Here is a 27,513-nt window from a genome sequence, read left to right as displayed (position 1 = left end):
TCATCTTCTGAAAGGAATAATTTTAACAGCATCAGCTTCCTGGATCTTATCTTACTAGATTGATAACCTCGGAAAAAAAAAAAATTCCTTGTGTCTCAATTCCATTTGTACAGTGAAGATAACAGTTCCCATCTCACAAAGTTACTCTGCAGAGAGAATGAGAGAGGCCACGTGCAAACCCTGGCACAACACCTACTTGGCACAGTAAGAACACAAGGAAAGTGAACTGCTGGGGGCCGTTTCTCCCCGTGGTTAAGTGGCTGCTGGGGGCTCCCACACCCCACGTCCGTGGACCCAGCTGGAGTCCTGGCTACTCTGCTTCCAAACCAGCGTCCTGCTGACGTCCACCAAGGAAGCAGCAAATGATGGCTCAAGTACCTGGGTCCTCGCCACCCACTTGGGAGACCCCAGATGGAGTGCCAGGCTCCTGGCTTTGGCCTGGCCCAGCCCTGGCTGTTGCAGGCATGTAGGGAGGGAACCAGCAGTTGAAGATCTCTGTGTCTCCCTGCCTTTCACATAAAAAATGAAAATAATAATAAAAAAAAATTTTAAATGAACTGCTACTATTACTATTACTACCTAAGACCCTGGCACATAACAGGTGCTAACTTTAAAGTAATAATTTACTGGTACTCCACGGATGGTTCTACTGCAGTGACAAAGGTTTCTTGAATAAAATCTCATCAACTATTTCTTGCGGCTTAAAACTCCAACACTTACCGATGTTCGTGGCACCGGCATCCACGCTGTTTTCTACCAACTCCTTCACCGCGGTGCTCAGGCTCAGGACCACCTGCCCGGAACAAATCTGATGGACTGACTTCCGGTCGATGGGCCTGATGGCCTTGGCGGGGTCTGTGCTGCAGAGACCAGCCACAAGCACTCGGTTACGCGTTTTCACCCGCAGCCAGGCCCGGGACGCGATTCGTCTGTTAACAGGGGTCCAACCTGTCCGTTTATTATGGGAACATGCCTGTGCACTACATACGCATAATATAATCCTTTACCAACCCTGTCAAAAAACACCTCTGAACAGATGCTGCCAATGCAGCAGACATCCAAGTTCAACAACGCATGAACCTACATGGGAGAGCGGCACGCTGAATGCTGCGACCCTGACATCCTCTTCTCCTGAAGCAACTCGCGAGTTGGAAAAACAAGAGTGTGAGTGGGGAACACAGTGCGCGTCCCCAGAACCGTCCCAGAAGCCGCGTACCGCCGGAACCACCGAGGCCCTGCTAGTGCCACTCACCGGGAAGCCCCTGGCGCAGCAGCGTCCCCGGAGGCCCCAGCTTTGCTCCATTCACCACCCACGCCCACCCAGCTTCCGCACTGCCACCAGGTATTTCCAATATCACAGACCCGGCCAAATCATCTTTCTGCTGGAAGGCTGACCAGGGGCCGGTGCTGTGGGTAAAGCCGCCGCCTGCAGTGGTGGCATCCCATATGGGCGCCAGTTCGAGTCCTGGCTGCTCCACTTCCGATCCAGCTCTCTGCTGTGGCCTGGCAAAGCAGTAGAAGATGGCCCAAGTCCTTGGGCCCCTGCACCCGCATGGGAGACCCGGAACCAGCTCTTGGCTCCTGGCTTTGGATCAGCTCAGCTCCGGCTGTTCCAGCCATTTGGGGAGTGAACCAGCAGATGGAAGACCTCTCTCTCTCCCTGCTTCTGCTTTTCAAATAAAAAAAAAAAATTATGAAAAATAAAAGCTGACCAGCACCGCAGTACCAGCCTCGGTGGGCTCCGACCTGCCTGCCGCCTTGGTTCACCCACCCAGAGAGACCCCAGTAGCTGGGCAGGCCCCTGGACGGCCTGCACTGCTCCAGCTCCTGCCTTCAGGAATGGCTAGTGCCCAGCTTGGCCGACAAGCGGCCTGGATCCCACGGGGAGAAATCTCCAGGTGCGTCCCCAGCACCTAACACATGGCGGCCCCCAGCCTCCCGACTCTCCATCCTGACCCGGCAAGGCGACCTCGCAGGGGAAGCGGCGCCTCTGGCCCCGGGCCCGCGAGGGGCGAGGGGCGAGCGTCTCGGGGAGGGGGAGCTGCCGGGGTGTGAGGCTGGGGGGGGGAGCTGCCGGGGTGTGAGGCTGGGGGGGGGAGCTGCCGGGGTGTGAGGCTGCGGGCGGGGGGAGCTACCGGGGTGTGAGGCTGGGGGGTGGGGGGAGCTGCCGGGGTGTGAGGCTGCGGGGGGGGGAGCTACCGGGGTGTGATGCTGGGGGGGGAGCTACCGGGGCGTGAGGCTGCGAGGCTGCGGGGGGGGGAGCTGCCGGGGTGTGATGCTGCGGGTGGGGGGGAGCTGCCGGGGTGTGATGCTGGGGCGGGGGGAGCTGCCGGGGTGTGATGCTGGGGGGGGGGAGCTACCGGGGTGTGATGCTGGGGGGGGAGCTGCCGGGGTGTGAGGCTGCGGGGGGGAGCTGCCGGGGTGTGAGGCTGCGGAGGGGGGAGCTGCCGGGGTGTGAGGCTGCGGGGGGGGGGGAGCTACCGGGGTGTGAGGCTGCGGGGGGGGGGGAGCTGCCGGGGTGTGAGGCTGCGGGGGTGGGGGGGGGGAGACGGACGGGTCTGACGCCGGATGCGGCGCCTCACGACCCCTGGCGTGGCTGCGGCTGACCAGCCAGAAATCGCACGCAAACAGACACGCGCCACAAAACAAAGCAGCGCCACGGCCGTGGACGGCGTGCGGGGTGCCTGGAGGCTCGCCCCCCTCCAAACGAACCTCAGTTCTGAGAGAGAGAGAGAGAGCGAGCGAGCGAGCGAGCAGGGAAAAGGGAATTAACTCGGAGTCTCCGCGCCACCGGCTCGCCACGCGCCTCAGTCACTGCCGCCTCCTCTCCCGGGCGCCGGAACGCCGCGGTCCACAGAGGAGGCGCCCGCGAGGCGGAGACCACAGCCCTCACTCACCCCGAGCCTCCGGCCGGCTCCATGACCGCGGAAGGCGACAGCGCGAGCGCCCGTCCCGCAAGGCCCCCAGGGAACCCCGCGTCCCGGCCGCCCATTGGCCGCGCTTGACACTGAGTCCCGCCCCTTCCGGGCGGGGCAGCGACCGCTTCCCACATCCCTTCCTCGCGGATTGGCTGAGTCAAAGGTCGGGTCCGTGACGTTGCCACAACCCAGGCCAATTAGAGGGCGCGGTCTGCTTTTTTTTTTTCTTTCCCTCGAACGCCGGCTACGGGGTCAGTTGGGCGGTGGCCGCAGTGTGTCGCGGCCTCGGACTGGGTGTCGGAGCGATCGTGTTCCTCCCCTGCCGCCATCCTTCCCTCCTTTTGGTTCTCGCGATGCCGATGTACCAGGTAAAGCCCTACCACGGGGGCGGCGCACCTCTCCGCGTGGAGCTGCCCACCTGCATGTACCGGCTCCCTAACGTGCACGGCAGGACCGGCGGCGGCGGCGGCCCCGCGCCGGACGTGGGCCACGTGCAGGTAGGAGTGTGCCGGAGCGGGGGGGGGGGGCACGCGCAGTGCGCAGGCGCCGCGGCCGGGCAGTGCCCATCCCCCCACCCCGCCCATGCGCAGGCGCCGCGGCCACCGAGGCCTGGGGTCCCCACCCCACAGCTGCCCACGCTGACCTCCTGAGCTGCCAGAGCTGCGTCCATGCCTTAGCTGTGCCCTGGTGCTCTGTCTCGGCAACCCAGTGTGCACCCCGAATGGAGGGCTGGGTTGGAGCCCAGTGTCCCCCAGTGTCCCCCACCCGCAGCCGCGGGCAGTCCCTCTGCTGGCCAGGTTGGCGCTGGCCCGCTCCCCCTGCTGCTGCCGCTCGGGGACCCCGGGGGCGTCCACGTGCTCAGGCTGCGGGATGCCGCTGGCCCCCCTCCGTGCTGGGTCAGTTCGTTTTCCACAGTGGTTCTGCGGGTTCGGGGTCTCGGCAGGCAGCACGCGTGTTAGAATCGCTCTGGTCTGCACCCTCGGCGAAGCTGGGGCGTCTGACGTCGCCTCAGCGTGCACCTTGCAGGCTTCTGGATTGTGGGCTGCAGCTAGGCGTCCCGGGGTCCCCGCAGGACGTCGGTCAGCCCCTTCCGAGGCTGGACAAGGGACCAGATGGCTTGGGGTGGCCTGCCCCACCCCACCCCCCCGCGCGCCGTGTCATCTTTCACTTGGTTTTCCTGACTTTCTGCCTGGGTTGTGGGGGGAGATGGTGCGGTTGGTCCATAGCGGCCGTCTGGGCACAGAGCGAGGAGAAACAGCAGATGTGTGGTTCAGCGGCTCCTGGGGCTGCTGACCGACCGCCGTGGACACGGGTGGACACGGCACAGCCCCACGGAACCTAAAGCAACACAGCCCATCCAAGGCCAAGCTTTTGTTTTAACTCTGGGCTTTGATCTGTGAACTTGTCTGAGAAGATACACGGCCTCCCTCCTCCAGCGAGTGACCACCACGTGGACAGAGGAGAAATCCGGCAGCTCCAAGACAGGCGAGGGCATGGAAAGCGCACAGGGAGGGCAGGAGCCGGGGCAGGCCCATCCCACGGGGCCAGTGTCGGTCCCAGGTACACTGCGCTTCTGGTCACACTCCTGAGAGGCTCCTGGCTTCAGCCTGGCCCAGTCCTGGCTCCTGGGGGTTTTGGGGAGAGAACCAACAGACGGATGCTCTCTCTCTCTCTCCCTTTCTCTGTCACTCTGCCGTTTAGATTAACAAATAAATCTTCAGGGGCCGGAGCTGTGGTGTAGCAGGTAAAGCCACCACCTGCGGTGCCAGCATCCCATATGGGTGCTGGTGGGAGTCCCAGCTGCTCCCCTTCCGATCCATCTCCCTGCTAACGTGCCTGGGAGAGCAGCAGAAGATGGCTCAAGTCCTCAGGCCCCTGCCTCCAAGTGGGAGGTCTCCTGGCTTTGGATCAGCCCAGCTCCAGCTATTGTGACCATTTGGGGAGTGAACCAGCAGAGAGAAGACCTTTTTCTCTGCCTCTCTGTAACTGCCTTTCAAATAAATCTTTAAAAATAAATAAACCTTGGGGCCAGCGCTGTGGCATAGCAGGTAAAGCTGCTGCCTGTAGCGCTGACATCCCATATGGGTGCCGGTTGAATCCCGGCTACTCCACTTCTGATCCAGCTCTCTGCTATGGCCTGGGAAAGCAGAAGATGGCCCAGCCGGCGCCATGGTACGGTAGGTTAATCCTCTGCCTGCAGTGCTGGCATCCCATATGGGCACTGGTTCTAGTCCCAGCTACTCCTCTTCCAATCCAGCTCTCTGCTGTGTCCTGGGAAAGCAGTAGAAGGCCCAAGTCCTTGGGCCCCTGCACCCACATGGGAGACCGGGAAGAAGCACCTGGCTCCTGGCTTCGGATCAGCGCAGTGCCGGCCGTTGCGGCCGTTTGGGGAGTGAACCAACGGAGGGAAGACCTATCTCTCTGTCTCTCCCTCTGGCTGTAACTCTACCTCTCAAATAAGTAAATAAAATCTTTAAAAAAAAAAAAAAAAAAAGAAGAGAAGAAGATGGACCAAGTCTTTGGGCCCCTGCACCCACATGGGAGACCTGGAAGAAGCTCCTGGCTTCAGATCGACACAGCTCCGGCCGTCGCAGCCAGTTGGCGAGTGAACCAGCAGATGGAAGCCCTCTCTCTCTGTCTCTCTCTCTCCTCTCTGTGTGTAACTCTGAACACAGGGATGTGCACATGTGGACTTCCAGGCAGCGCCAGTCACATACTGGGAGGCCAGAACTCTCCTTCATTCCACCCAGTTAGAGAGAGAATCTTCTCTCTAACTCTGGCTGCAGTGGCTGGACTGGACCAGGTCGAAGCCAGGAACTTCATCCAGGTCTCCAAACAGATGCAAAGACCCAAGCACTTTTTGGGCCATTTTCTGCTGCTTTCCCAGGCACATTAGTAGAGAGATGGATCGGAAGTGGAGCAGCCGGAACTCGAACCAGTACCCATATGGGATACTGGCATCGCAGGCACTGGCCTAACCCACTGTGTCACAATGCCAGCCCAAGGTTTAACATTTAAAAAAATTTTTTTTATTTACTTATTTGAAAGGCAGAGTGAGGAAAAGAGAGAAAAAAAGATCTTACCTCTGCTGGTTCACTCCCCAAATGCCTACGACTACCAGGGCTGAGCCAGGAGCCAGGACCTCCAACTGGGTCTCCCATGTGGGCGGCAGGGACTCAAGTGCTAGAGCCGTGACCATCTGGCTTCCAGGCACGTTAGCAGGAAGCTGGATGAGAGGAGAAGTAGCCAGGACTTGAACCAGGCACTCCAGTCCAGGATACAGCGTCCCAAGCTGTGGCTCAACCTGCTGCACCACAACTGCCGCCCCCAGATTTCACTTTTCACCCAAGAGTCTAGGCAGTTAGAAGGGGGGGGGGGGGTGCTGGCAAGGTCCAAGTTGGCTTGGGTTTTTGTTTGTTTTTAAATGTCTCTGGCTGGCATCTGAAGGGATAGATTCAAGTGGACTGGAGAGGGTGTGAAGTGACCGGCTAGGAAAGAGGCCAGGGGGGAATGGTCCAGCCCTGGGCGGGGGCAGTGGAGGTGTCCCCAGTGCCTCAGGAGGGGCCAGGTCTGGGAATACCAGACTCGCCCACGCACGGACAGGAGCAGGTGTGCCGGCACCCTGCCGTATCACGAGTACCTCTGTAATAAACTCAGGGTCACTGCCACACTCTGTAGACTTTAAAAAAAAAAAAAAAAGATTTATTTATTTATTTGAAAGAGTTACACAGAGAGAGAAGGAGAGACAGAGAGGTTTTCCATCCGCTGGTTCACTCCCGCAGTGAGAGCTGCGCCAATCTGAAACCGGGAGCTTCTTCCAGGTCTCCCACGTGGGTGCAGGGCCCAAGGACTTGGGCCATCTTCTGCTGCTTTCCCAGGTGCATCAGCAGGGAGCCCAGCCGGTGCCCGTACGGGATGCCAGGCTTCTCCACGGCACCAGCCTTCTCGTTCCTGCGTTCGAGAGTGTGGAGCTGGAGGCGGCTCCTGAGCAAGCCCTGCGGGCTCTCTCTGCGCCTCAGAGGCTACACCGGGCAGCGGGCCTGGGCGCTCACAGCCTCGGGGAGCAGAGGATGCCCACGGTCCCTGCTCATGAGATCAGGCGTCTGGCCAGTCGGGAAGTCCTAGGCTCTGGGGCGAGCGCCAGTGCTGCCTGGGAGATGACCTGGGGAGTCTTTGGCCCGTGAACTTCGCGCTTCCCTGTGTGTGTGGATCACTGTGACCTCCCAGCACTCCCACCACCACGCCGCCAGCTGCGTCTGCTCTCTGCAAATGCAGAACAGCGATCTCTCCCTCTGGCGGCCGTCTCAGCTCCGGGGCGGCCGTGTCGCGTTTCCCACCTGCTCTACAGCACACGCGGGTCAGCCCACAGGGACCTGCTGCGCCTGGGCGACGCGCTGATGCTGCTCTCTTAAGGCTGGGGCCTGTCTCGTCCGTAGGAGGAGTCTGACCCTTCCCTGCGAGCCCTGGAGTCGCGCCAGGACGATATCTTACAGCGTTTGTACGAGCTGAAAGCCGCGGTCGACGGCCTCTCCAAGCTCATCCAGACACCGGACGCGGACCTGGATGTGACCAACATCATCCAGGCCGACGAGCCCACGGCTCTGATGGCCACCGCGCTGGACCTGAACTCGGTGCTGGGAAAGGTCAGTGCCCTTGGGAAGCCGGGGAGCATCCGTGTGTGCTGGGTGGTCATCTGTGCCCGGCACGCCCATGTTGAAAGCCGCGGTTTTCTAGTGCCCAGGGGGGAGCAGGGAACATGCTTTCTCTTAAGTGACTGTGCCTTGCACACAGCAGGTTCCTGAGGTGGGTGAAGCCCCAGCACACTCTGCAACCCCTCCTTGACTTCTCAGACCACACGGACTAGAGCAGGGAGGATCCCACCCCATCCCACCTCCGTGGGCAGGGGAGGGAGTCGGCCTCCGAGCCACCTTCTCCCTGGCAGCCCCGCCTCTTCCAGTCACGGGGCCCCCAGAGCCTTGGCTCTCAGAGCCTTGGCCGGCCAGGCACACAAACCCCAGTGCCTTTCCTTTTGAAGCGCACTGCTGAAAGCCAGCCAGTCTCGTATTTCAGACTTCTGCTTGAATTCATTATCGTAAAAGCCGGTTGCGTCAGCCAGCCTTTATGACAGTAGCTCACTGGTTGAGCCAACTTGGGCAGCAGTCTGATAGGCAAAGATAGAATGTGTTACAAAGCGCTGTCTGTGTAACGCTGCAGAGGGTTGACCCCTGGAAGCCGCCTTGGTCGCTCCTCGGGAGTTGGCCATCAGAGGGGTCTACGTAAGTGGGAGCAGTGTGGGACGTCTCTGACCCAGGGCTCCGTTCTGGCAACCTCAGTACCTCTGCGTTGGTGTATTCCTTCAGCTGCTCGCTGGAGCCCTGCCTGGGCACCCGGGGAGCTGGAATGGAGTGGGTGAGTCTGACACGCACAGCGCTGAGGGTGCTGGGCAGGCCGCTTGGGTCCCGCTGTGCTCGGGGTGAATTTGGATCCCCAGATAACGCAGTGCACTCTGGGGCACTGTGGAGCTCTTGGCACAGACTGGTGGACGGAAAGCCAAGAGCGCCAGCCTTGATTGTGTGCGTGAGGTGCGTTCCTTAATAGTGAAGGGAAAGAAGAGAGAGTCTCATTTACAGGGCCTTTAAGTTTGCGCACAAGGGACGACACCTCACGTCTTAGCACCTCCCAGGTCTCCTCAGCCGGCTTTGTGCAGCCGGAGTCCCCTTCCCGGGGCTCGGCACTGAAGCGTCTGCACGGGCACAAGGTGGCGTGGAAGCCGCGTCTGGTCAGGTGGTCACCCATGATGCCAGGTGGCTGGCTGGGGTACCCCATGTGTGATTTCCTCCTAAACTTTGCTTTGCCTCAGAGGTAGAGGAGACAGATTACAGGGTCAGTCCTCCCTTATGAGTAATTTGGCCGTGAGGCTGTCAATCTGTGGGGTGCTGGTGGTGAGGGGCTGAGGGGGTGGGGCTGTCCAGCTCCTCTCCCAGCTGTTCTTAGGGAGCTCACTTCTCACCTCCCTGGGATCCAGTGGGCTCAGCTCTGAGGTGGGGATCGAGTTAGTGCCTTCCTCAGAGCCAAGCACTCAGTCAGGCCCACCTGGTCTGTTACCTGCCGCACTGGTCTCTCCCAGAGTCCAGTACTTGGTCAGGTCCCTGATGGGGCTCTTAGATGGCACCTGGTCTGTTACCTGCCATGCTGGTCTCTCCCAGAGTCCATCACTGTCAGGTCCCTGCTGGGGCTCTTAGCCCACACCTGGTCTGTTACCTGCCATGCTGGTCTCTCCCAGGACTACGGGGCGCTGAAAGACATTGTGATCAACGCAAACCCGGCCTCGCCACCCCTCTCCCTGCTGGTGCTGCACAGGCTGCTCTGTGACCACTACAAGGTCCTGTCCACCGTGCACACGCATTCTTCAGTCAGAAACGTGCCTGAAAACCTTCTCAAGTGCTTTGGAGAACAGACCAGAAAGCAGCCCCGCCACGAACACCAGCTGGGCTTCACTTTGATCTGGAAGAATGGTAAGTGGGGAGAACTGGGCAGCACCTGCAGGCTCACCGAAGTTCACAGCACCCTGAACCCCTGTGCACGAGGGGCCGCGGCTCCGGTTCCAGCTGCTCCATGTGAGTACCGGAGTTCCTGCCACCCACGTGGCAGACCCAGATGGAGTTCCTGCTCCTGGCATCAGCCTGGCCCAGACCCAGTTGTGGCTGTCAGGGGAATGAAGTCGGCAGAGGGAAGACCTGTCATCCTGCCTTTTAAATAAATTAAAAAAAAAAATGTTTTAAAAATGCATGCATATCAAAGCTTCTTTGTAAGGTTAACATTTTTTTAAATTATTTCACTTTTTTCACTTGATTTGAAGGGCAGAGATCCTCCACCTGCTGCTGGTTCACTCCCACCCCCCCACCCAGATGAGAACAGCTGGCCGGGTGGAAGCCAGGAGCTTGCACGTGGGTGGCAGGAACTTAACTCCGTGAGCCGTCACCTGCTGGATCCCACGGTGCACATCAGCAGGAAGCTGGATTGGAAGCAGAGTAGCCAGGACTCCAACCAGGCACACCCATGTGGGACACAGGCATCCCCCGTGGCAACTTGAGCCACTGTGCCAAACGCACACTGCCGACTCACCTTCTAATCCATTTCTCCATGGGCTTTCTGAAGAACCCTTGTGTGTCCATGACAAGACATGCATGGTGGTTTGGGTGCAGTTCTGGGGGGGTTCTGCTTTGGTGCGATGAAGTCCTGTCCACGCTGGCAGAGCAGGGGTGCAGCAGCTGCCCCAGGCATGCGGCCTCACATTCTAAAACCTACATGACAGGGACCTGAGGTTACCTTTCATAGGGCCCTCGGAGGATGATGGGATTTCACTCACTCGTTCTCCCACTGGCACAGGCCTCTCCGGGGCAGTGAGCTAATGTCCATCCAGTGATAGCTTCCTGCCCCTGGTGCCACGTAAGGAGAGCAGGCACTAGGGCGGAGTCCCCAGCCTGGGAGGTGGGACTCCTGGTCTCCAGTGCCCCGCCCCAGCTCCTGCAGCAACAGGGGTTGGGGCAGGTGTCTGCTGAGGTCCTCTGTGACTTGAAAATACCATCAGGTGCCAGAAGGGGCTGCTTGGGTTACTTTTTTGGCTTACGGTTAATATTTAAAACCTCTTGAATGTTTGGGGAGACAGATGAAAAGTGTGACACCCTCCCAAAATACTTTGCCTTGTCACCAGTTCTCCTATTAGTGACTTCCTCTGCCCGCACCAGGCAGGTCCTTCCCCGGGCTGCCGGTCTGGCTGACGGCACTGCATGCGTGTGTTTTTCTTTCCAGTGCCGAAGACTCAGATGAAGTTCAGCGTGCAGACGATGTGCCCCATCGAAGGAGAAGGGAACATCGCACGCTTCCTGTTCTCCCTGTTTGGCCAGAAGCACGATGCTGTCAACCTAACCCTCATAGACAGCTGGGTGGACATCGCCACTTTCCAGCTCAAAGAGGGAAGCAGTAAGGAGAAGGCAGCTGTGTTCCGGGCCATGAACTCTGCTCTGGGGAAGAGCCCGTGGCTCGTGGGGAGCGAACTCAGCGTGGCGGACGTGGTTGTGTGGGCCGTGCTCCGGCAGAGTGGAGGCTGCAGCGCGGCGCCGGCCAATGTGCAGAGGTGGATGAGCTCCTGTGACAACCTGGCCCCTTTCAGCACGGCCCTCAAGCTCCTGAAGTGAACCTCCGTGACCAGTTTCAACGATGGTTTACATTCTGAGAATGGTGGTGTTTCACGCCTGTTATCAATAAAGGGACTTGATTGAACTAGAACCTGTTGTTTTATTTATGCCAGTTGCCAAGTAACAAAGCATCAAGTGATTTGCAGGGTTTATTTATTTAAAATTCAGCAGAATCACGTACAGTAGTCCCATGAAGACTGCCAACTATGTGGCAGACAGCTCCGGGAAACAAAAACGAGTGAGTGGAGAGGCTGGCTGGAGAGCCAAGTGCTGAGAAGGCAGAAGGGTGCGGGGAGATGCTGTCGCAGCTGTTCTGAGGCCACCTGGGGTGAGCGTGTGAAGCCTGCCCGCGTGGCGCTGGGCTGCAGCCGGGGAGAGCAGAGGCGCTGCTCACAGGCTGAGCTTCCACCCTGGAGGGAGTGAACGGAGCAGGTGTCTCTGGCAACAGCAGCAGCAGCTAAGGACTAAGACTGGCAGCTGTTGCGCCAGGGTGCAGGCCTGGCCTTGGGTGGTGGCGGGGCAGTGAGCGTGCTTCTAAAGGAGCGAGGTGGCCAGGGCCCAGGATTCAAAGGAGAAAGAATGGAGACCGATACCTAAGATTTAGTTAATGCTTAGGTAGGAGGCTCAGGAATGGGACTTGCGGAATAGGAAAGGGAAAAGCGTAAGTTTAATTGGGAGCAGTCCTAAGGTCACCAGGAGGTATCTCCGGGAAGAGCAGCATGAGGGGAGAGTCACGCGGGCTGAGTGATTCCAAGTGAGGATTATGCCGCCTGAACCTCAGGAGGCTTGAAATTGTCCATTCCAGTTGACTGTTGCAAGTGCAAGTCCACGTTCCCCTGTGACGTGGCTGAGTGACGGCTAGGCAGGGAGCTCTCCGTCTCGCCTGTCACTCCTCACCCCTCGGGCCTGGGAGAGGAGGCTCAGCTGCTTCTTGAGTTCCTCGATTTCTCTTTCCTGCTCTATTATCTTCATCTGTAGGGTGAGGTTAACCTATAAAGAGAAAATGTTAAGCCTCATCAAAACAGCCACTTCCCTTGGAAAAATCCAGGCCGTCCTCACTTTGCACGGTTCCAATGCGCGTAAGCCCCCAGTCACCTCCACCGAGTTACGTATCACGTCGTCGCCCAATGGCCTGGTTCAAGGACAGCCCGCGATGGATTCACTGCAGTTGGGTTAAGCTCTTCAGTTCCCAAACTGATCAGTGCACCTCTCCATCAGGGCCCAATGACACCACATCAAAGGCTCAGCGACTGGTCGCTGTGCATGTGGTCGTGCTGCCTTGTCTTCCAGTGAGGAACCCAAAGGGAACTGGCCAAGGAGGACAGAAGTGCAGCAAAAACAACCAAAAGTGACAATGCTGGAAGCAAACTGAAACCAGACCTAAAGGAGGAGATGGGGGAGGCGTGCTGCCACAGGGGCTGAGCATCAGCAACGGGAATGGCAGCGGGAACGAAGCTGTCCTGGAGAGTGGTACCAGCAAAAACACACACACACACACACACACACACAAACACTTGTCACTGAAAAACCTCTGCGATGTTTCACAACCCTCAGACGCCGGAAGCCAGTCCACACGTGGGGAGGGGTGTGACGCCTGGCCCAAGCACGTGAGACGGCTGGTGTCACGTGACACTCGATGAAGGGGCAGTGCCGAATCCTCAGTGTCTCCAGCATCCTGCGTCCCAGCACACTAGATCAACATCAGCTGTACAGCTTTCTCATTTCCACGTCCACTGCTGACAAGAACTTTGTTATGACAGCATCTTGATTTGCGAGGTAGAGATAAAACAGACACAGAGTTCAATCCCACCCACTGGTTCATTCCCCAGGCTGAGTCAGGTGGAAGTCAGGAGCCTAAAACTCAACCCAGATCTCCCAGTAGGTGGCAGTCACCCAGCGGCTTCAGCCTGCTGCCTTCCAAGGTCTACGTTAGCAGGAAGCTACAGCAGGAAGCCAGAGCCGGGAATCAAACCCAAGCACTCTGTGGGCCGGCATCCCATACTGATGCAGCGGTTTCAGTCCTGGCTGCTCCACTTCCAATTCAGCTCTCTAATGCACCTGGGAAAGCAATGGAACATGGCCCAACTACTTGGGCCCCTAGCACCCACATGGGAGACCCAGAGAGGAGTGCCAGGCTCCTGGCTTTGTGGCCATTTGGGGAGTGAACCAGTGGATGGTCTTTGTCACCCTGCTTTTCAAATCAATCTTAGAAAACAAGAGACAGACACTAAGATGTAGGAGTTGTAACTGGCACATTAAGCAATGAGCAAAATGCCTGCCCCTCTGACAAATTCCAAAGGTCCAAGAACAACCATGACTCTCCCACTGACCACTGAGATGCCTTTCCATTTTACGGCCCCACACTACCATGCAAAGCAAATTCTCTGCACATTAAAGCAATTACTAGGGGCCGACGCTGTGGCTAAGCAGGTAAAGCCACCACCCACAGCGCCAGCATCCCATATGAGCGCTGATTTGAGTCTTGGCTGCTCTACTTCCAACCCAGCTCTCTGCTGTAGTCTGGGAAAGCAGTAGAAGATGACCCCCAAGTCCTTGGGCCCCTGCACCCGCGTCTGAGACCCGAAAGAAGCTCCTGGCTTCAGATCGGCCCAGCTCCATCCACTGTGGCCACTTGAGGAGTGAACCAGCAGATGAAAGACCTTTCTATCTCTCTGCCTCTCTGTAACTCTGCCTTTCAAATAAATGAATAAATCATTTTTTTTTTTTATTTTTTAACAGGCAGAGTGGACAGTGAGAGAGAGAGACAGAGAGAAAGGTCTTCCTTTACCGTTGGTTCACCCTCCAATGGCCGCCGCGGCCGGCGCGCTGCGGCTGGCGCACCGCGCTGATCCAATGGCAGGAGCCAGGAGCCAGGTGCTTTTCCTGGTCTCCCATGGGGTGCAGGGCCCAAGCACCTGGGCCATCCTCCACTGCACTCCCTGGCCACAGCAGAGAGCTGGCCTGGAAGAGGGGCAACCGGGACAGAATCTGGCGCCCCGACCGGGACTAGAACCCGGTGTGCCGGCGCCGCTAGGCGGAGGATTAGCCTAGTGAGCCGCGGCGCCGGCCATCAAATAAATGAATAAATCATTTTTAAAAATTATTATATGGCTATGTGTAGGGTGGATTACTAAAAAAAAAAAAAAGATTTACTTATTTGAAAGACAGAGTGACAGAGATCTTCAGTCTGCTGGTTCACTCCCAAAATGGCCACAACAGCCAGGTCTCATCCAAGCCCAAGCCAGGAGCCAGGAATTTCATCCACATGGGTGGCAGGGACCCAAGCACTTGGGCTATCTTCTAACTGCAGCCAGGACTCCACCCAGCACTCCGATACGGCATCCAGTGCTGGCATCACGGGGGTCACTCTTAGAGCAAAACTGTGCAAGACGGGAAAGGTCCCTGATACAAACGTAAGTAAGCATGGTCCTGACCAGCTGTCTTACGGGGTGATGAGGACGACATAGATGCTTGACTTTAAGAACCACATCTATAATTTTCAAACATTTTGCAAAAGAGAAAACTATACCTTTTACCACTCAGGCTAATAATAAAACTCACTGTTTCACTTGAAGATCAGTGAGCTTTAAACAGAAGACGCACCAGCTCTGCTGACTCCCTTCGAGAGTTCCTACACGGGGGGCTGGCGCTGGGGCGCAGCGGGGTAGAGTCACCACACAGTTCCCAAAATCACAGGCTGTGGTCCCCTCTCCTCCTGACAGCCTGAGGAGCCCACCCATCAGGTTCCCGGTGGTCGCAGGCCGGCTGATCTGGAGACACTGGGGAACACGGCAGCAGGTTCTGCTGCCCCAGCGCCGTGTGTCCATCACTCGAGAACCCTAAACACGCAGGTGCTGGCTCAGGTGTGGGCAGAGTCCAGGTAACGGTAACGCCGACATGGCTGGCCTGCAGAGCAGACCTGGAGTAGCAAGCACCACAGGACCTGTGACCTCTTTGAACAAAGCTTTAATCAACCCCGGAAGTTTCCAGGGGACTAGAATGGGTGGGTCATCGGCTGTTTCTCGTATATGCAGAATGAGAACCATACCTGGTATTCAGCAAGGGGACAGGAAGGAGGAAGTGCCAGGGCAGCCCTGGGCAGCACCACGTCACAGCGCGTGGTGAACGCGAGAGCTGGCAGGCTGGCCAGGCAGGGTGTGCGCCACGTCACAGCGCGTGGTGAACGCGAGAGCTGGCAGGCCGGCCACGGCAGGGTGTGCGCCACGTCACAACGCATGGTGAACACGAGAGCTGGCAGGCCGGCCACGGCAGGGTGTGCGCCACGTCACAACGCATGGTGAACACGAGAGCTGGCAGGCCGGCCACGGCAGGGTGTGCGCCACGTCACAGCGCGTGGTGAACGCGAGAGCTGGCAGGCCGGCCACGGCAGGGTGTGCGCCACGTCACAGCGCGTGGTGAACGCGAGAGCTGGCAGGCCGGCCACGGCAGGGTGTGCGCCACGTCACAGCGCGTGGTGAACGCGAGAGCTGGCAGGCCGGCCACGGCAGGGTGTGCGCCACGTCACAGCGCGTGGTGAACGCGAGAGCTGGCAGGCCGGCCACGGCAGGGTGTGCGCCACGTCACAACGCATGGTGAACACGAGAGCTGGCAGGCCGGCCACGGCAGGGTGTGCACCACGTCACAGCGCGTGGTGAACACGAGAGCTGGCAGGCCGGCCACGGCAGGGTGTGCACCACGTCACAGCGCGTGGTGAACGCAAGAGCTGGCAGGCCGGCCACGGCAGGGTGTGCGCCACGTCACAGCGCGTGGTGAACGCGAGAGCTGGCAGGCTGGCCAGGCAGGGTGTGCGCCACGTCACAGCGCGTGGTGAACGCGAGAGCTGGCAGGCCGGCCACGGCAGGGTGTGCGCCACGTCACAACGCATGGTGAACACGAGAGCTGGCAGGCCGGCCACGGCAGGGTGTGCACCACGTCACAGCGCGTGGTGAACACGAGAGCTGGCAGGCCGGCCACGGCAGGGTGTGCACCACGTCACAGCGCGTGGTGAACGCAAGAGCTGGCAGGCCGGCCACGGCAGGGTGTGCGCCACGTCACAGCGCGTGGTGAACGCGAGAGCTGGCAGGCTGGCCAGGCAGGGTGTGCGCCACGTCACAGCGCGTGGTGAACGCGAGAGCTGGCAGGCCGGCCACGGCAGGGTGTGCGCCACGTCACAGCGCGTGGTGAACGCGAGAGCTGGCAGGCCGGCCACGGCAGGGTGTGCGCCACGTCACAGCGCGTGGTGAACGCGAGAGCTGGCAGGCCGGCCACGGCAGGGTGTGCGCCACGTCACAGCGCGTGGTGAACGCGAGAGCTGGCAGGCCGGCCACGGCAGGGTGTGCGCCACGTCACAGCGCGTGGTGAACGCGAGAGCTGGCAGGCCGGCCACGGCAGGGTGTGCGCCACGTCACAGCGCGTGGTGAACACGAGAGCTGGCAGGCTGGCCAGGCAGGGTGTGCACCACGTCACAGCGCATGGTGAACGCGAGAGCTGGCAGGCCGGCCACGGCAGGGTGTGCGCCACGTCACAGCGCGTGGTGAACGCGAGAGCTGGCAGGCCGGCCAGGCAGGGTGTGCGCCACGTCACAGCGCGTGGTGAACGCGAGAGCTGGCAGGCCGGCCACGGCAGGGTGTGCGCCACGTCACAGCGCGTGGTGAACGCGAGAGCTGGCAGGCTGGCCACGCCAGGGTGTGCGCCACGTCACAGCGCATGGTGAACGCTGAGAGCTGGCAGGCCGGCCAGGCAGGGTGTGCGCCAGTATTCCCAATCCCCGAGTTACCTTTTCCCTAGCAGGCGTTTCTGTAACAACTGCAGGGGGCACTGTCCCACAGTGCAAAGGGAAAAGGCAAGCTTTCCAGTGGCTTTGCACGATGAGGCCAGACACAAAGTTCCAGGGACAGCGGGCAGCGGGCGGACCACGACCTCAACTGCACGGCCGGCAGGGGACGCAGACAACGGGTTTAAACTGTACGCACAAACCGTGTTCTAAAACGCACTGTACTCCCCCCAGAGCAATGCACGGTCTGAACGTACTTTAGGCCTCGCGTTCCCCAGCATCACAAACGGTTACGTACATGCGCGGAGTTCTGGAAGAGCTCACTCTGCAGCAGCTGAAGGGCGGACGGCCGCTGGGACGCGTTCCTCCTGGTCAGCAGCTGGACGTACTTGGCCTGCGCCGGACACCTCTTACTGAGGGAGTCGGGTATGCGGCCAGCTCGCACGCCCGTCAGGACCTCTGCCCGCTCCATCTCTGTCCCGAAGGGCTGGAAGAGCTCCAGCAGGATCACGCCGACGCTGTACATGTCTGACTGGGTGAGAGAGACGCGGGTCAGCCAAAGGGCAACGGGAAAGCCCCGTCTCCACCTCCGCGTGCCGCCCTCCCACACGGCAGAGGGTTCCCCAGCACGCGCAACGGCTGCGACTCGCACAACCCCAACTGTCACAGAAGAGGGGCGCCCAGGGGCACCTGCTCAGAAGAGGAACAGGCACAATGGCCCTCACAGCGCTCAGGGCCACACCCCGACCTCACTGCTGCACTGCTCCTGGCCATCCAGGCCTCGCCAGGCAGCGACGTGCGCTCAGCCTGTGCTGCCGGCCACGGGGGCCACACACTGCTCAAGGCCCACTCTGCCTCGCATCTGCCTCCAGTTGCCATCGAGAATTCCTGGTGACATTTAACAAACTGCATAAAACCTGTGCTACTTTTTAGGATGGTTTTTACTACACAGGATTTAGGGACAGCCATTGCTTTTTCTGGAAGCTCTTTCCCAACCACTAAAAAGATGAATAACTCATCAAAAAGAATAAAACTTACTGGGTTGTTATTCTCAGAGAAGGATTTACTTTACCATTTCCTCAAGGAACAATGGGGATTAAACGTGAACATCAGGCTGATCTGGAACACTCATTCGCCCACACTCGGCTGCCTACAGACCCGCAGGAATCCTGGCTTCCAGGGGGAGCAGTGATGCTGGGAAAGGCAGGCCCACTCCAGAAACAGCGTGTGCCAACCGTGGACTTAGAAATACGCTAGGAAGCTGGCCCGAAAGCAGCGGTCAGGTTCAGCTGCAAAGCTCGGCTTCGCACTAGAGCAGTCGATGCCCAGGGGCTCTCTGCGGTGCTCAGCCGTCGCCACAACACCTCCAGCACAGAACCTCTGCACCTGCCGCGCCCGCTGCTGCTGACATCTGCAGAAAGAACTGGAAACAAGGACAGAAGCGACAGACACTACCTTGGCATCATACTCCGATCCTTCCAACTGCTCGGGCGAGGCGTACAGACAGGTGCCCACTCGGGAAGTGTGTGTGGGTGCTCCTAGGTGTAGAAGGCCACACGTTAGACACTGCAGGGCTGACCCTGTCAACACCGAAGACACTCACTATGAGCTGGGGTTCCTGGCAACAAGGGCTGCTGCTTCTCTTCATCCTACTTGCTATTAAGTAGTTATGATTCTCTCTCTAAATACTGACATACTCGATCAGGTCTTTCCATGCACACAAACTTACTCTCCCCGTTTCTGCTGGTCCGGGCCGCATTCTTCTGGATGATGTCGGCGCAGGCCAGACCAAAGTCTCCTATTTTCACTTGTTGATCAGGACCATGAAGAAAAATATTTCTAGGCTGTAAACAAACAGAACCAGTCAAGTGCTTCGTTTCCTTAAATACTAAAAAACTTCTGCGTATTAAGATTTTTCAACTCAGGAGCAGGTAGCCCCCTAAAAAATTAAAAAACAAAAAACAAAAAACCCTGAGCAGGGGCAAGCTGCACGCTGCGAGCATGCCTACATCCTATATCAGAGTGCCTGGGTTCGAGTCTCGGCTCCAGTCCATTCCAGCTTCCTGTTAATAGAGACCCTGGGAGGCAGCTGGTGATGGCTCAAGTAACCGAGTCCCTGCCACTAACAGGGAGATCTGGGGTAAGTTCCTACCTCCCAGATTCGGCCAGGCCCAGACCACTGTGGGCATCTGGAGAGGAAACCAGCAGATGGATGCTCTCTCTCTCTGCCTCTCAAAAATTTCTAAAAATTCAGTTGCATATTTAACTCATCAAGGGAGTTTTTAAAAATCTTAACATCCAAAGCCAATCCCTATGCCAACTAAATCAGGAATTCCTGGGGTACACATAAGTTACTGTCTTATTTTGGGGCTGGCCCTGTGGTGCAGTGGGTTAAGCCATCGTCAACAGTGCCAGCATCCCATGTAGGCATCGGTTTCGAGTCCTAGCTGCTCCACTTCTGATCCAGCTCCCTGCTAATGTCCCTGGGAAAGCAGTGGAAGATGGCCCAAGTCCATGGCCCCTACAACCACATGGGAGACCCAGAGGCAGCTCTGGCTCCTGGCTTCGACCTGGCTGTTGCAGCCATTTGGGGAAAGAATTAGCAGATGGAAGCCCTCTCCTCATCCTCTCTCACTTAAATCTGCCATTCTAAGAAACAGAACACGCAATACACCCAGTGTCTCCACACCCCGCCTGCTCTCCTGCTGTAGAACACACATACACACGGTGCCAGCACTCCATCACCCCACATCCTCTAACAAGTCAGATTTCGAGGCTTCCATGAACAAACTTGGGTGTTAAGATCCCGGATGACTGTCCTGGGTCAGCCAGGGTTGCCCACACGGCAGGGCACAGGTGAGCCTCTGTCTGGCAGCGTCTCAGACTCAGGGCACGTGCGCTGAGCACCTCCCACGGAAGTGAAGATCTGCCCCTGTGCCGGCAGGAGGGGAGAGGCCACTGAAAACTGAAAGCATGAAGGGCTTTGCTTACTTTAAATGCAGGCATTTTAATTTTTTATTACAACCATAGTGTAATTTCCCATTTTAGCTTTTTAGTCATTTGAAATATAGCTGAATTGGGGGAGAAAACAGAAATAATCTCAGATGTAAGATGACAATTTCAAAGTTGTGTATGCCGACATCTGGCACCATACGATCAGGAATAGACCGGCTCTAACACTAAAATGAACCGTGTTTGTGGATACGGATCTCAAAATTCTAGAACAGTTCTAGAACTGAGCATCACAAAGAGACGGAAAGTAACCAACTCCACACCGGCATTTTCCCCTGAACTCTTCAGCCCTCGCTCGTAAGTCTGCTCATGGGAAATATAACCCAGAGGGGAAGCCGCAGCCCGGGGGCGGACGGTGACCGGCGCCCCCAGGACCGCATCGTCACCACCGAGCTGCACTTCCAACTCTACAAAGCCATCCTCAAAGAAGACTGCGCCTCCATCAAGGCGCTCCTCAGAATCCACCCCGTGAACCAGCCCATAACCATCCTGGCCAGCACCCGCAGCTACCGATTACTGCTCACTGAGGTACCTGCCCTTCCCCTCAGAGCTGCCCCACCCGGCCACACTCCCCACGCCAACGACGGCCCCGGCCCCGGCCCCCACCACACATGGCCACACTCCCCACGCTGGTGTCGCCACCAGCACCGACCCCACACGGCCAGGCTCCCCACGCCGGCGACGCCCCCAGCTCCCACCACACACACACACTGCCGGGAGATGTGCCAGCAAGAGCAGACCATCACCCTCACCCCTACCCACTATGCCTGTGCAGTGGAAACACTGTTTTTCTAACATGTGTGTTTTCATCTTCTAAATTTGTGCTCAATGATTACCACCTTAACGATGAAAAAAAAAAAGATCCTCAGACAGGAAGTCATCCTCCCCTCTCCCATCATGGTGCAGGCTCGTGTGAAACCATCAGAAACACTGGCTTAAACAGCTCTGCTACCACACACACAACATATGCTGCGTGATCTTCCAAAGCCCAGAAACGCAGGTTTCATTGCCGATAGGACGCACCTGACTCCGGCAAAGCCAGAAAACACAACACCTGCTTGTCAGCGACTCTGGTTAACCTAAGGACTCAGTGCCGGCAGGGCAATTGTCATTCATGCCCAAGTTGTCAGTTTTCTTTCTGGAGCCTGGGTAAATAAAGTTATGTTTCTGTAAAACACAGGTTTCATCTTATGAAACTCTCTGGGTTTTGGTCATTTAAAAGTAAATTTCCAACACACATAACAGAGGAAAAAACTAAACCAGTGAGATAGAAAACCCCCCTGTGAACATGGCGAAGCTATGGCAGAAACGACTCTCACTGACCAAGGGCTGCTTGTAACACATCTGCTTCCCCCCAAACAGACCCAGACGGTGGTCCCCATTCACCTGGCGGCAGGCTACCGCAAGGCGCAGAGCTTGCTGTGTCTGCTGGAGCACGGCGCTGACCTGGAAGTCAGGTAAGGGGACTCATGGCAGTCACTTCTAAACGAGGCCGCCCCTGACTGATGCCACGCTTCTCAGTTACGTCTGGACTCACCCACTGGTTACAACTGCTGCACCACAAATGACGAGGCTTCTCAATGCTCCGACCCCTTTACTGACTAGATGAGACAGATAAGGCTGAGAAACTGGCCACGACGCCAGAACACAAACCGATGGGCCAGACCAGCGCATACTAAGCACCGACTCCTCACAGCAGTGTGGAGAAGGTGCACAGGTCCTGACCACGGCCCTCCAGAAGTTCGGTAGGGAAAGTAAGAACACAGGGAGTGAAGGTGCTGGGTGATGGCCCTCAGGTCACAAGAGAGGAGTCAAGCTCGCTCATCACGCCATCCCACCACCTAACCGGAAGCCCAACGCTCTAAGTGCCTGCTAAACGCTACTGAGGGAATGAGTGGCATGTCATAAAAATAACAGAACCCTGGTTCTGAAACCCCACTATGCTTGGCAGAGCCCACTAATGGGTCCCGCTCTCAGCCTCCTCCCGGGAACCCACCTCAGCTTTCAAAGCCCCTCCACCCTGTCCGTCACTGGCCCACCACGGGCCTCTCCTTCTCAGGGGCGCCTCCGTCACCCTCTCCCATGCTCCAAACCATCTCAGGCCAAGCTTCCACCCTGGCGAGAACCTGCCCCTCCCAGAGTTACTCCACTGTGGAACTCCACCTCCCTCCTGCCCTGCGCTCCCGAATGCACCTACCACGGGAGGACCTTCTCGCTGTTCCACCACACCCCCAGCCTGGGCCTCACCCCCCGCAAACTCACGTGAGCCAAGAGCCGCTCTCTGACCTCAACGGGGCGGCCACACTCCCCTGACACAAACACGTGAGCCAAGAGCCGCACTCTGACCTCAGCAGGGCAGCCACACTCCCCCGACAGACCTTTCTGTGCCAGGCCTGGAGCAGGGAATGATGGGAGCTTCAGAATGCCAGGTCCCCCGTGTCCGCTCCAAGTTCACAATGAGTGAACGGGAGTCCTGGCCCCCACGGCTCACTTCCTTGATGACGAGAACTCATACCAAGTCCAGACAACTTTGTCAAATGCCTACTCATCTGACCCCGCACTGCACGGGTGCTGGGCATACAGCAAGGCCTCGACAGCCTCTGGAGCTGGGTCCCAGCCAGAGGTGATGCAGCCACCACACCCCTGAGCCCTACGAGAGCTAAGATACTATTCAGGGACACAGATTCTGAAACGCTTCTTTAACTAAGTGACATTACCTTAAGTACATGTTGCCCTCTTAGGTGTTAAGTCTTCAGGCTGAGTCCTGCCCACTGAATCTAACATGTCATCAACACCTACTCTAGGGACATCAGAGGCCGCACCACACTGCACTTGATCCTACTGCACTGGCCGATCGCTCCCAGCTTGTGGACCAAACCAGACGTCAGAATCCGCAAGATCCACAAAAGCGTTCAGAATAACGCCATCAGGTGCCTGCGCATCTTGTGTCAACACGGAGCTCAGGTGAACACATGCGTGGACAACAGCAGCAAGTCCTCACCCCTCCACCTGGCCATCAAACACGGGTCCCAGCCCCTTCTCTCCCTGCTGGTCCAGAACGGTGCCCTGATCGATGCTGTTAACAAATCCCACATGACAGCCCTTCACGTGGCTGCGGAAGCCCTCAACGCCGAGATGATGGAGACGCTCATCGCCTGTGGGGCCAATGTCAACTACGCCGTCTCCTCCACGGGGAACACGGCCCTGAAGCTGGCGGTGTGCACGGCATCAGGCAAGGCAGGCCAGCTGCTGGCCGTGGGGGTGAGCTGCATCCGCCTGCTGCTGACGCACGGAGCCGAAGTCAACGCGCAGGACCACCAAGGACAGACGTCCCTCCACGAGGCGTGCTTCGGAGGCAGGGAGGCCGTCATAAACCTCCTGCTTGAGTTTGAAGCCGACGCCAACATCCTAACCAAGAACGGGGAATCTCCCATTCACATGTACCTTCGACGCAGCTCCAATATCCGAGACGTGGCCCTTCTGGCCAGGCTACTCAGGCACACCTACCCGCTGAGACTGACCAACAACCAAGGGGTCCTCCCCACAGGAATCATGACACCCCAATTCCACTTCCTAAGGAAAACGCTAGTCAAGCTGTCCCACAGGCCGCTGCCCCTAGAGGAGATCTGTATAAGGAACATCAGGAACAGGTACGGCGAGAAGCACAAGGAGTACCTGAAGCGGCTGCTCCCGCAGCAGCTCTGGAGCTCCATGTACCTACGCTCCGCGGACCTGGCTCACCTGCTCAGGTAAAGCCTCCGCGGCCCACAGCACCCGAGAACCTCACTCACTCAGGCCACCTGCAGGAAAGACTGAACCCATCGCTTCCTACACCTCAAAGATACAAACTATCGGCTCTTAAGTGGTTTCCAAAAAATAAAGTGATTTATGTATTAACTTTTTAAAACATTCTTAGATATTTTTCTTTGAAAGGAAGAAAGAGAGGGAGAGGGAGGGAGGGAGGGAGGGAGGGAGGGGGGGAGACAGAGAGACAGAGAGAGGAAATCTTCTATCCACTGGTTCACTTCTCAAAACCTTCAACAGCTAGGGCTGGACCAGGCTGAAGCCAGGACACTTGGAATTCAGCTGAGTTCTCACGCGTGGGTCGCAGAGACCCAAGTACTTGAGCCATCACCTTCTGCCTACCAGGTTGCACACTAGCAGGAAACTGGGGTCGGCAGCAGAGCTGGGGTCCTGAACCCAGGCACTCCGATACTGGATTCCAGCACTCCAAGCAGCATCTTAAGAGCTGTGCCCAGCAGCCGGCCAGCAATGTTAACCCTCTAAAGATTTATGGCCGGCGCCGTGGCTCACTAGGCGAATCCTCCGCCTTGCGGCGCCGGCACACCAGGTTCTAGTCCCGGTCAGGGCACCGGATTCTGTCCCGGTTGCCCCTCTTCCAGGCCAGCTCTCTGCTGTGGCCCAGGAGTGCAATGGAGGATGGCCCAAGTGCTTGGGCCCTGCACCCCATGGGAGACCAGGAGAAGCACCTGGCTCCTGGCTCCTGCCATCGGATCAGCGTGATACGCCGGCCGCAGCGGCCATTGCGGGGTGAACCAACGGCAAAAGGAAGACCTTTCTCTCTGTCTCTCTCTCTCACTGTCCACCCTGCTTGTCAAAAAAAAAAAAAAAAAAAAAAAAAAGATTTATTTTACTTATTTGAAAGACAGAGTTATAGAGACAGAGAGAAACAGGGATCTTCTATCTGTGGGGTCAATCCCCAAGTGCCCATAACCAGGGCCAGGCCAGGCTAACGCCAGGGGCCAGGAGCCAGGGACTCCATCTGGGTTCCCCATGGATCTAGTGCTGCTTTCCCGGGAGCATTAGTACAGAGCTGGATCAGAAGTGGAGCAGCCAGGACTCAATCCAGCGCTCATATGAGATGCTGGCACTATAGGTGGTGGTTGAACGTGTGGCACCCCAATGCTGGCCCTCCTAAATTTTCTCTTAAATGCCTTTTCTGTGATCTAATTTTACCTGAAAAGTAAGCAAGTTAATGTGAAACTCTTCACCCAGGCCCAGGCAATGTGGCAGAGTGGGTTGAACGACCTCTCAGGATGCCTGCATCCTGTGTCGGAGTGCCTGGGAGCAAGTCCCACTTCCGCTGTAGATCCAGCTTCCTGCTGATGTGCCTGAGAGATAGCAGAAGGTGGTCCCTGTAGTTGGATCCCTGCCACCCATCTGGGAGACAGGATGGAGTTCCTGGCTTCCTGGCTTCAGCCTGGCTCCGCCCCAGATATTGCACACATTTAAGGAGTGAACCAGTGGGTGGAAAATCCCTCACTGTCTCTCTCTCTCTCTCTCTCTCTCTCTCTCTCCCTTTCAAATAAATCTGTAACAACTTTACAGCCAAAAAGCAAATACATTTTCTGTCTTTCATAGAAAAAAATGAAACAGACATCTAGATGTTTGCAATAGAAAACACATGCTCCCATGTTAACATCCTTTCAGATGGACAATTACAGAAACAGACTGCTCCTCTACGGCTCTGAGACCGTGTGAGTGTTCTGTCAGCATCGAGCACATCTCCCATCACCAATGACATCAGGACTCAGAGCACCCTTCCTAGCCGGAAAACAGCACTCACACTCCATAGGGAACTTTGTTTGTTTTTTGACAGGCAGAGTGGACAGTGAGAGAGAGAGACAGAGAGAAAGGTCTTCCTTTGCCATTGGTTCACCCTCCAATGGCCGCCGCGACCGGCGCACCGCGCTGATCCAATGGCAGGAGCCAGGTACTTCTCCTGGTCTCCCATGGGGTGCAGGGCCCAAGCACTTGGGCCATCTTCCACTGCACTCCCTGGCCACAGCAGAGAGCTGGCCTGGAAGAGGGGCAACCGGGACAGAATCTGGCGCCCCCACCGGGACTAGAACCCGGTGTGCCGGCCGCTAGGCGGAGGATTAGCCTAGTGAGCCGCGGCGCCGGCCACCATAGGAAACTTTTAAACACTCAAAAACAAATGCTTTTAACAGCCTAAGGTTGCATGTCCCATCATCCACGCAATGATGATTTCATAAAAGTGATGGGGCCGGCGCCATGGCTCACTTGGTTAATCCCCCGCCTGCGGCGCCAGCATCCCATATGGGCACTGGGTTCTAGTTCTGGTTGCTCCTCTTCCAGTCCAGCTCTCTGCTGTGGCCCGGGAGGGCAGTGGAGGATGGCCCAAGTGCTTGGGGCCTTTCACCCGCATGGGAGACCAGGAAGAAGCACCTGACTCCTGGCTTCAAATCAGCACAGTGCAGGACATAGTGGCCACTTGGGGAGTGAACCAATGGAAGGAAGACCTTTCTCTATCTCTCTCTCTCACTGTCTAACTCTGTCAAATAAAATAAAATTAAAAAAAAAAAAAAAAAAAAAAAAAAAAAAACAGTGACGATGACCCCCTCAGTAGTGACCTGCGCCACGAGGTCTCCAGCAGTCCCGTGACCCAACGTCGAGTCACCCCGACAAGAAGGCAATGGCCCCACTCACCTTCAGGTCTCTGTGCACGATGCCCATGTTATGTATGTAAAACACACCTTCCACCAGTTCTTGAAAAATTTTTGTTGCAACACTGACCATAACATAAGGACCTTGAAGGAAAAAAAAGTTTATCTGTGTCATTTCCTTATACTTTGTATTAACACCTAAGTGTTACGATGGCTGTAAACACATCAACATCTGACACTTTGGCAACTTTCCGATTTTGAACAAAGTCAGCACTCCAGAATGCCCCAAAATCTAGAAATAGGCTTTCCTTGACTAGCCAAGAAGGCATGACTGACAGGCACCCAACCATCGACAGATTCTGTCCTCCAGCTTCACCCGGAGCTCCAGTGTTCATTGCTTCTAAACAATCCACAGGCATCAGGGAGCTGGGGTAGGTCAAGTTTAAGTTCCTTCCGATGCTTAACCTCCTGGAGCTCAGTGCTAATAAGCCTGGTGTCCTAGCCACAGTGGACTAAATACAATGTACAGAGTGAAATAAGGATGAATCCTGCGGGCTCAGGGCAGGACCCCCATCGTCTGGAGGACGACTCAGAGTGCTTCATTTTCCAACATGACTGAGAAGTGGATTATATGATTAGAAAAGGAAATGAACTCCTCCATCTGTTTAAATGATCATGACATGACAAGCAAGTTTAGAAGGCAGAGAGGTTTTGTAGAACTCAAACTTGATATAGAAATTGTTTTCTCGCCAAGTTAGCTTAATAATTTTAATAGATGGACATAGTATTCTTCACCTTCAAGAACACAAACATTGTTTACACCCTTCTCCTTAAGTGGGCCTGACGGTCTCACAGCTCAAACCCACTCCACACAGACAGCAACTGTCTCTTCTCCCACTACCTACCTGCTACATAACTGAGCAAGTACTTCAGAAGACGGAAAACCCTGTGGGCGTGTACGCGCGTGTGTGTGTGTGTGTGTGTGCGCGTGAGAGGATTCACTCACCTCCCACAGACCTGGCCCAGTGGGAACAGTCTCCACTCACTGCGGCCTGCCAGATCCTTCCACCTCCTGCTCTAAGTCCTCCCAGCAAGGCTACAAAGTAGGGACAGTCCCCTTTCACAGATGAAGGAGCAGACGAGAGCAGTGGCCTGACTGGTGAGCAACACAGCTGGAACTCACA

At 57.0% G+C, this 27,513-nt stretch overlaps 4 protein-coding genes across 22 annotated transcripts in view; 2 read left to right on the top strand and 2 right to left on the bottom strand.

Moving 5' to 3' along the window:
* The window catches only part of PMS2 (PMS1 homolog 2, mismatch repair system component), a 33,972-nt gene extending 30,946 nt beyond the window's left edge, over positions 1-3,026 (bottom strand). For 7 of the 9 annotated variants that reach the window (XR_011384536.1, XR_007916485.2, XM_051838971.2 and 4 more), the window contains exons 1-2: positions 2,898-3,026; positions 721-860 (exon numbers count right to left, since the gene is read on the bottom strand). Coding sequence is in view for 2 of the 9 variants with exons in the window: in XM_051838971.2 (XP_051694931.2) it covers positions 721-860; positions 2,898-2,992 (235 nt within the window). In the remaining 7 variants the exon portion in view is untranslated. Of the gene's footprint in view, positions 1-720; positions 861-1,362; positions 1,668-2,897 lie in introns of those variants that run through there. The other 2 variants (XM_070064383.1, XM_070064384.1) reach the window with 2 other exon arrangements.
* Positions 3,027-3,044: 18 nt separating this feature from the next.
* AIMP2 (aminoacyl tRNA synthetase complex interacting multifunctional protein 2) lies at positions 3,045-11,207 on the top strand. 2 transcript variants are annotated; one of them, XM_002723070.5, is made up of 4 exons: positions 3,045-3,286; positions 7,355-7,561; positions 9,202-9,433; positions 10,731-11,207. In XM_002723070.5, exons 1-4 carry the CDS (start codon positions 3,272-3,274, stop codon positions 11,114-11,116), a joined length of 840 nt encoding a protein of 279 aa, XP_002723116.2. In that variant the 5' UTR covers positions 3,045-3,271; the 3' UTR covers positions 11,117-11,207. The 2 variants fall into 2 exon arrangements, with proteins under 2 accessions (XP_002723116.2, XP_002723115.3); XM_002723069.5 differs by having other exon boundaries at positions 3,078-3,415.
* Positions 11,208-11,252: 45 nt separating this feature from the next.
* EIF2AK1 (eukaryotic translation initiation factor 2 alpha kinase 1) overlaps positions 11,253-27,513 on the bottom strand; it is a 41,154-nt gene continuing 24,893 nt past the window's right edge. For 4 of the 10 annotated variants that reach the window (XM_070063736.1, XM_070063737.1, XM_051838968.2 and 1 more), the window contains 5 exon segments: positions 26,373-26,473; positions 18,619-18,733; positions 18,345-18,427; positions 17,188-17,421; positions 11,253-12,106 (listed from right to left, as the gene is read on the bottom strand). In XM_070063736.1, the coding sequence (XP_069919837.1) occupies positions 11,975-12,106; positions 17,188-17,421; positions 18,345-18,427; positions 18,619-18,733; positions 26,373-26,473 (665 nt within the window). In that variant the 3' untranslated portion in view covers positions 11,253-11,974. 10 annotated transcript variants of the gene reach the window in all.
* On the top strand, positions 20,133-23,808 carry ANKRD61 (ankyrin repeat domain 61). Its single transcript, XM_002723076.5, has 3 exons — positions 20,133-20,429; positions 21,264-21,358; positions 22,706-23,808. The coding sequence occupies exons 1-3, from the start codon at positions 20,211-20,213 to the stop codon at positions 23,652-23,654; spliced, it is 1,263 nt and encodes a 420-aa protein (XP_002723122.2). The 5' UTR covers positions 20,133-20,210; the 3' UTR covers positions 23,655-23,808.

The sequence above is a fragment of the Oryctolagus cuniculus genome, chromosome 19 (assembly GCF_964237555.1).
Source record: "Oryctolagus cuniculus chromosome 19, mOryCun1.1, whole genome shotgun sequence".
Classification (NCBI taxonomy): domain Eukaryota; kingdom Metazoa; phylum Chordata; class Mammalia; order Lagomorpha; family Leporidae; genus Oryctolagus; species Oryctolagus cuniculus.
This window is presented reverse-complemented; position numbering and strand designations above follow the sequence as displayed.

Excerpts from the sequence above, each read along its gene's own strand:
- AIMP2 (XM_002723069.5), top strand. The coding sequence starts at position 3,272 with ATGCCGATGTACCAGGTAAAGCCCTACCACGGGGGCGGCGCACCTCTC. Across the intron at positions 3,416-7,354 it reads CGGACGTGGGCCACGTGCAG|GAGGAGTCTGACCCTTCCCT; the intron begins GTAGGAGTGTGC and ends TCTCGTCCGTAG. Across the intron at positions 9,434-10,730 it reads CACTTTGATCTGGAAGAATG|TGCCGAAGACTCAGATGAAG; the intron begins GTAAGTGGGGAG and ends TTTTCTTTCCAG.
- ANKRD61 (XM_002723076.5), top strand. The coding sequence starts at position 20,211 with ATGGGAAATATAACCCAGAGGGGAAGCCGCAGCCCGGGGGCGGACGGT. Across the intron at positions 20,430-21,263 it reads ACCGATTACTGCTCACTGAG|ACCCAGACGGTGGTCCCCAT; the intron begins GTACCTGCCCTT and ends CCCCCCAAACAG. Across the intron at positions 21,359-22,705 it reads GGCGCTGACCTGGAAGTCAG|GGACATCAGAGGCCGCACCA; the intron begins GTAAGGGGACTC and ends CACCTACTCTAG.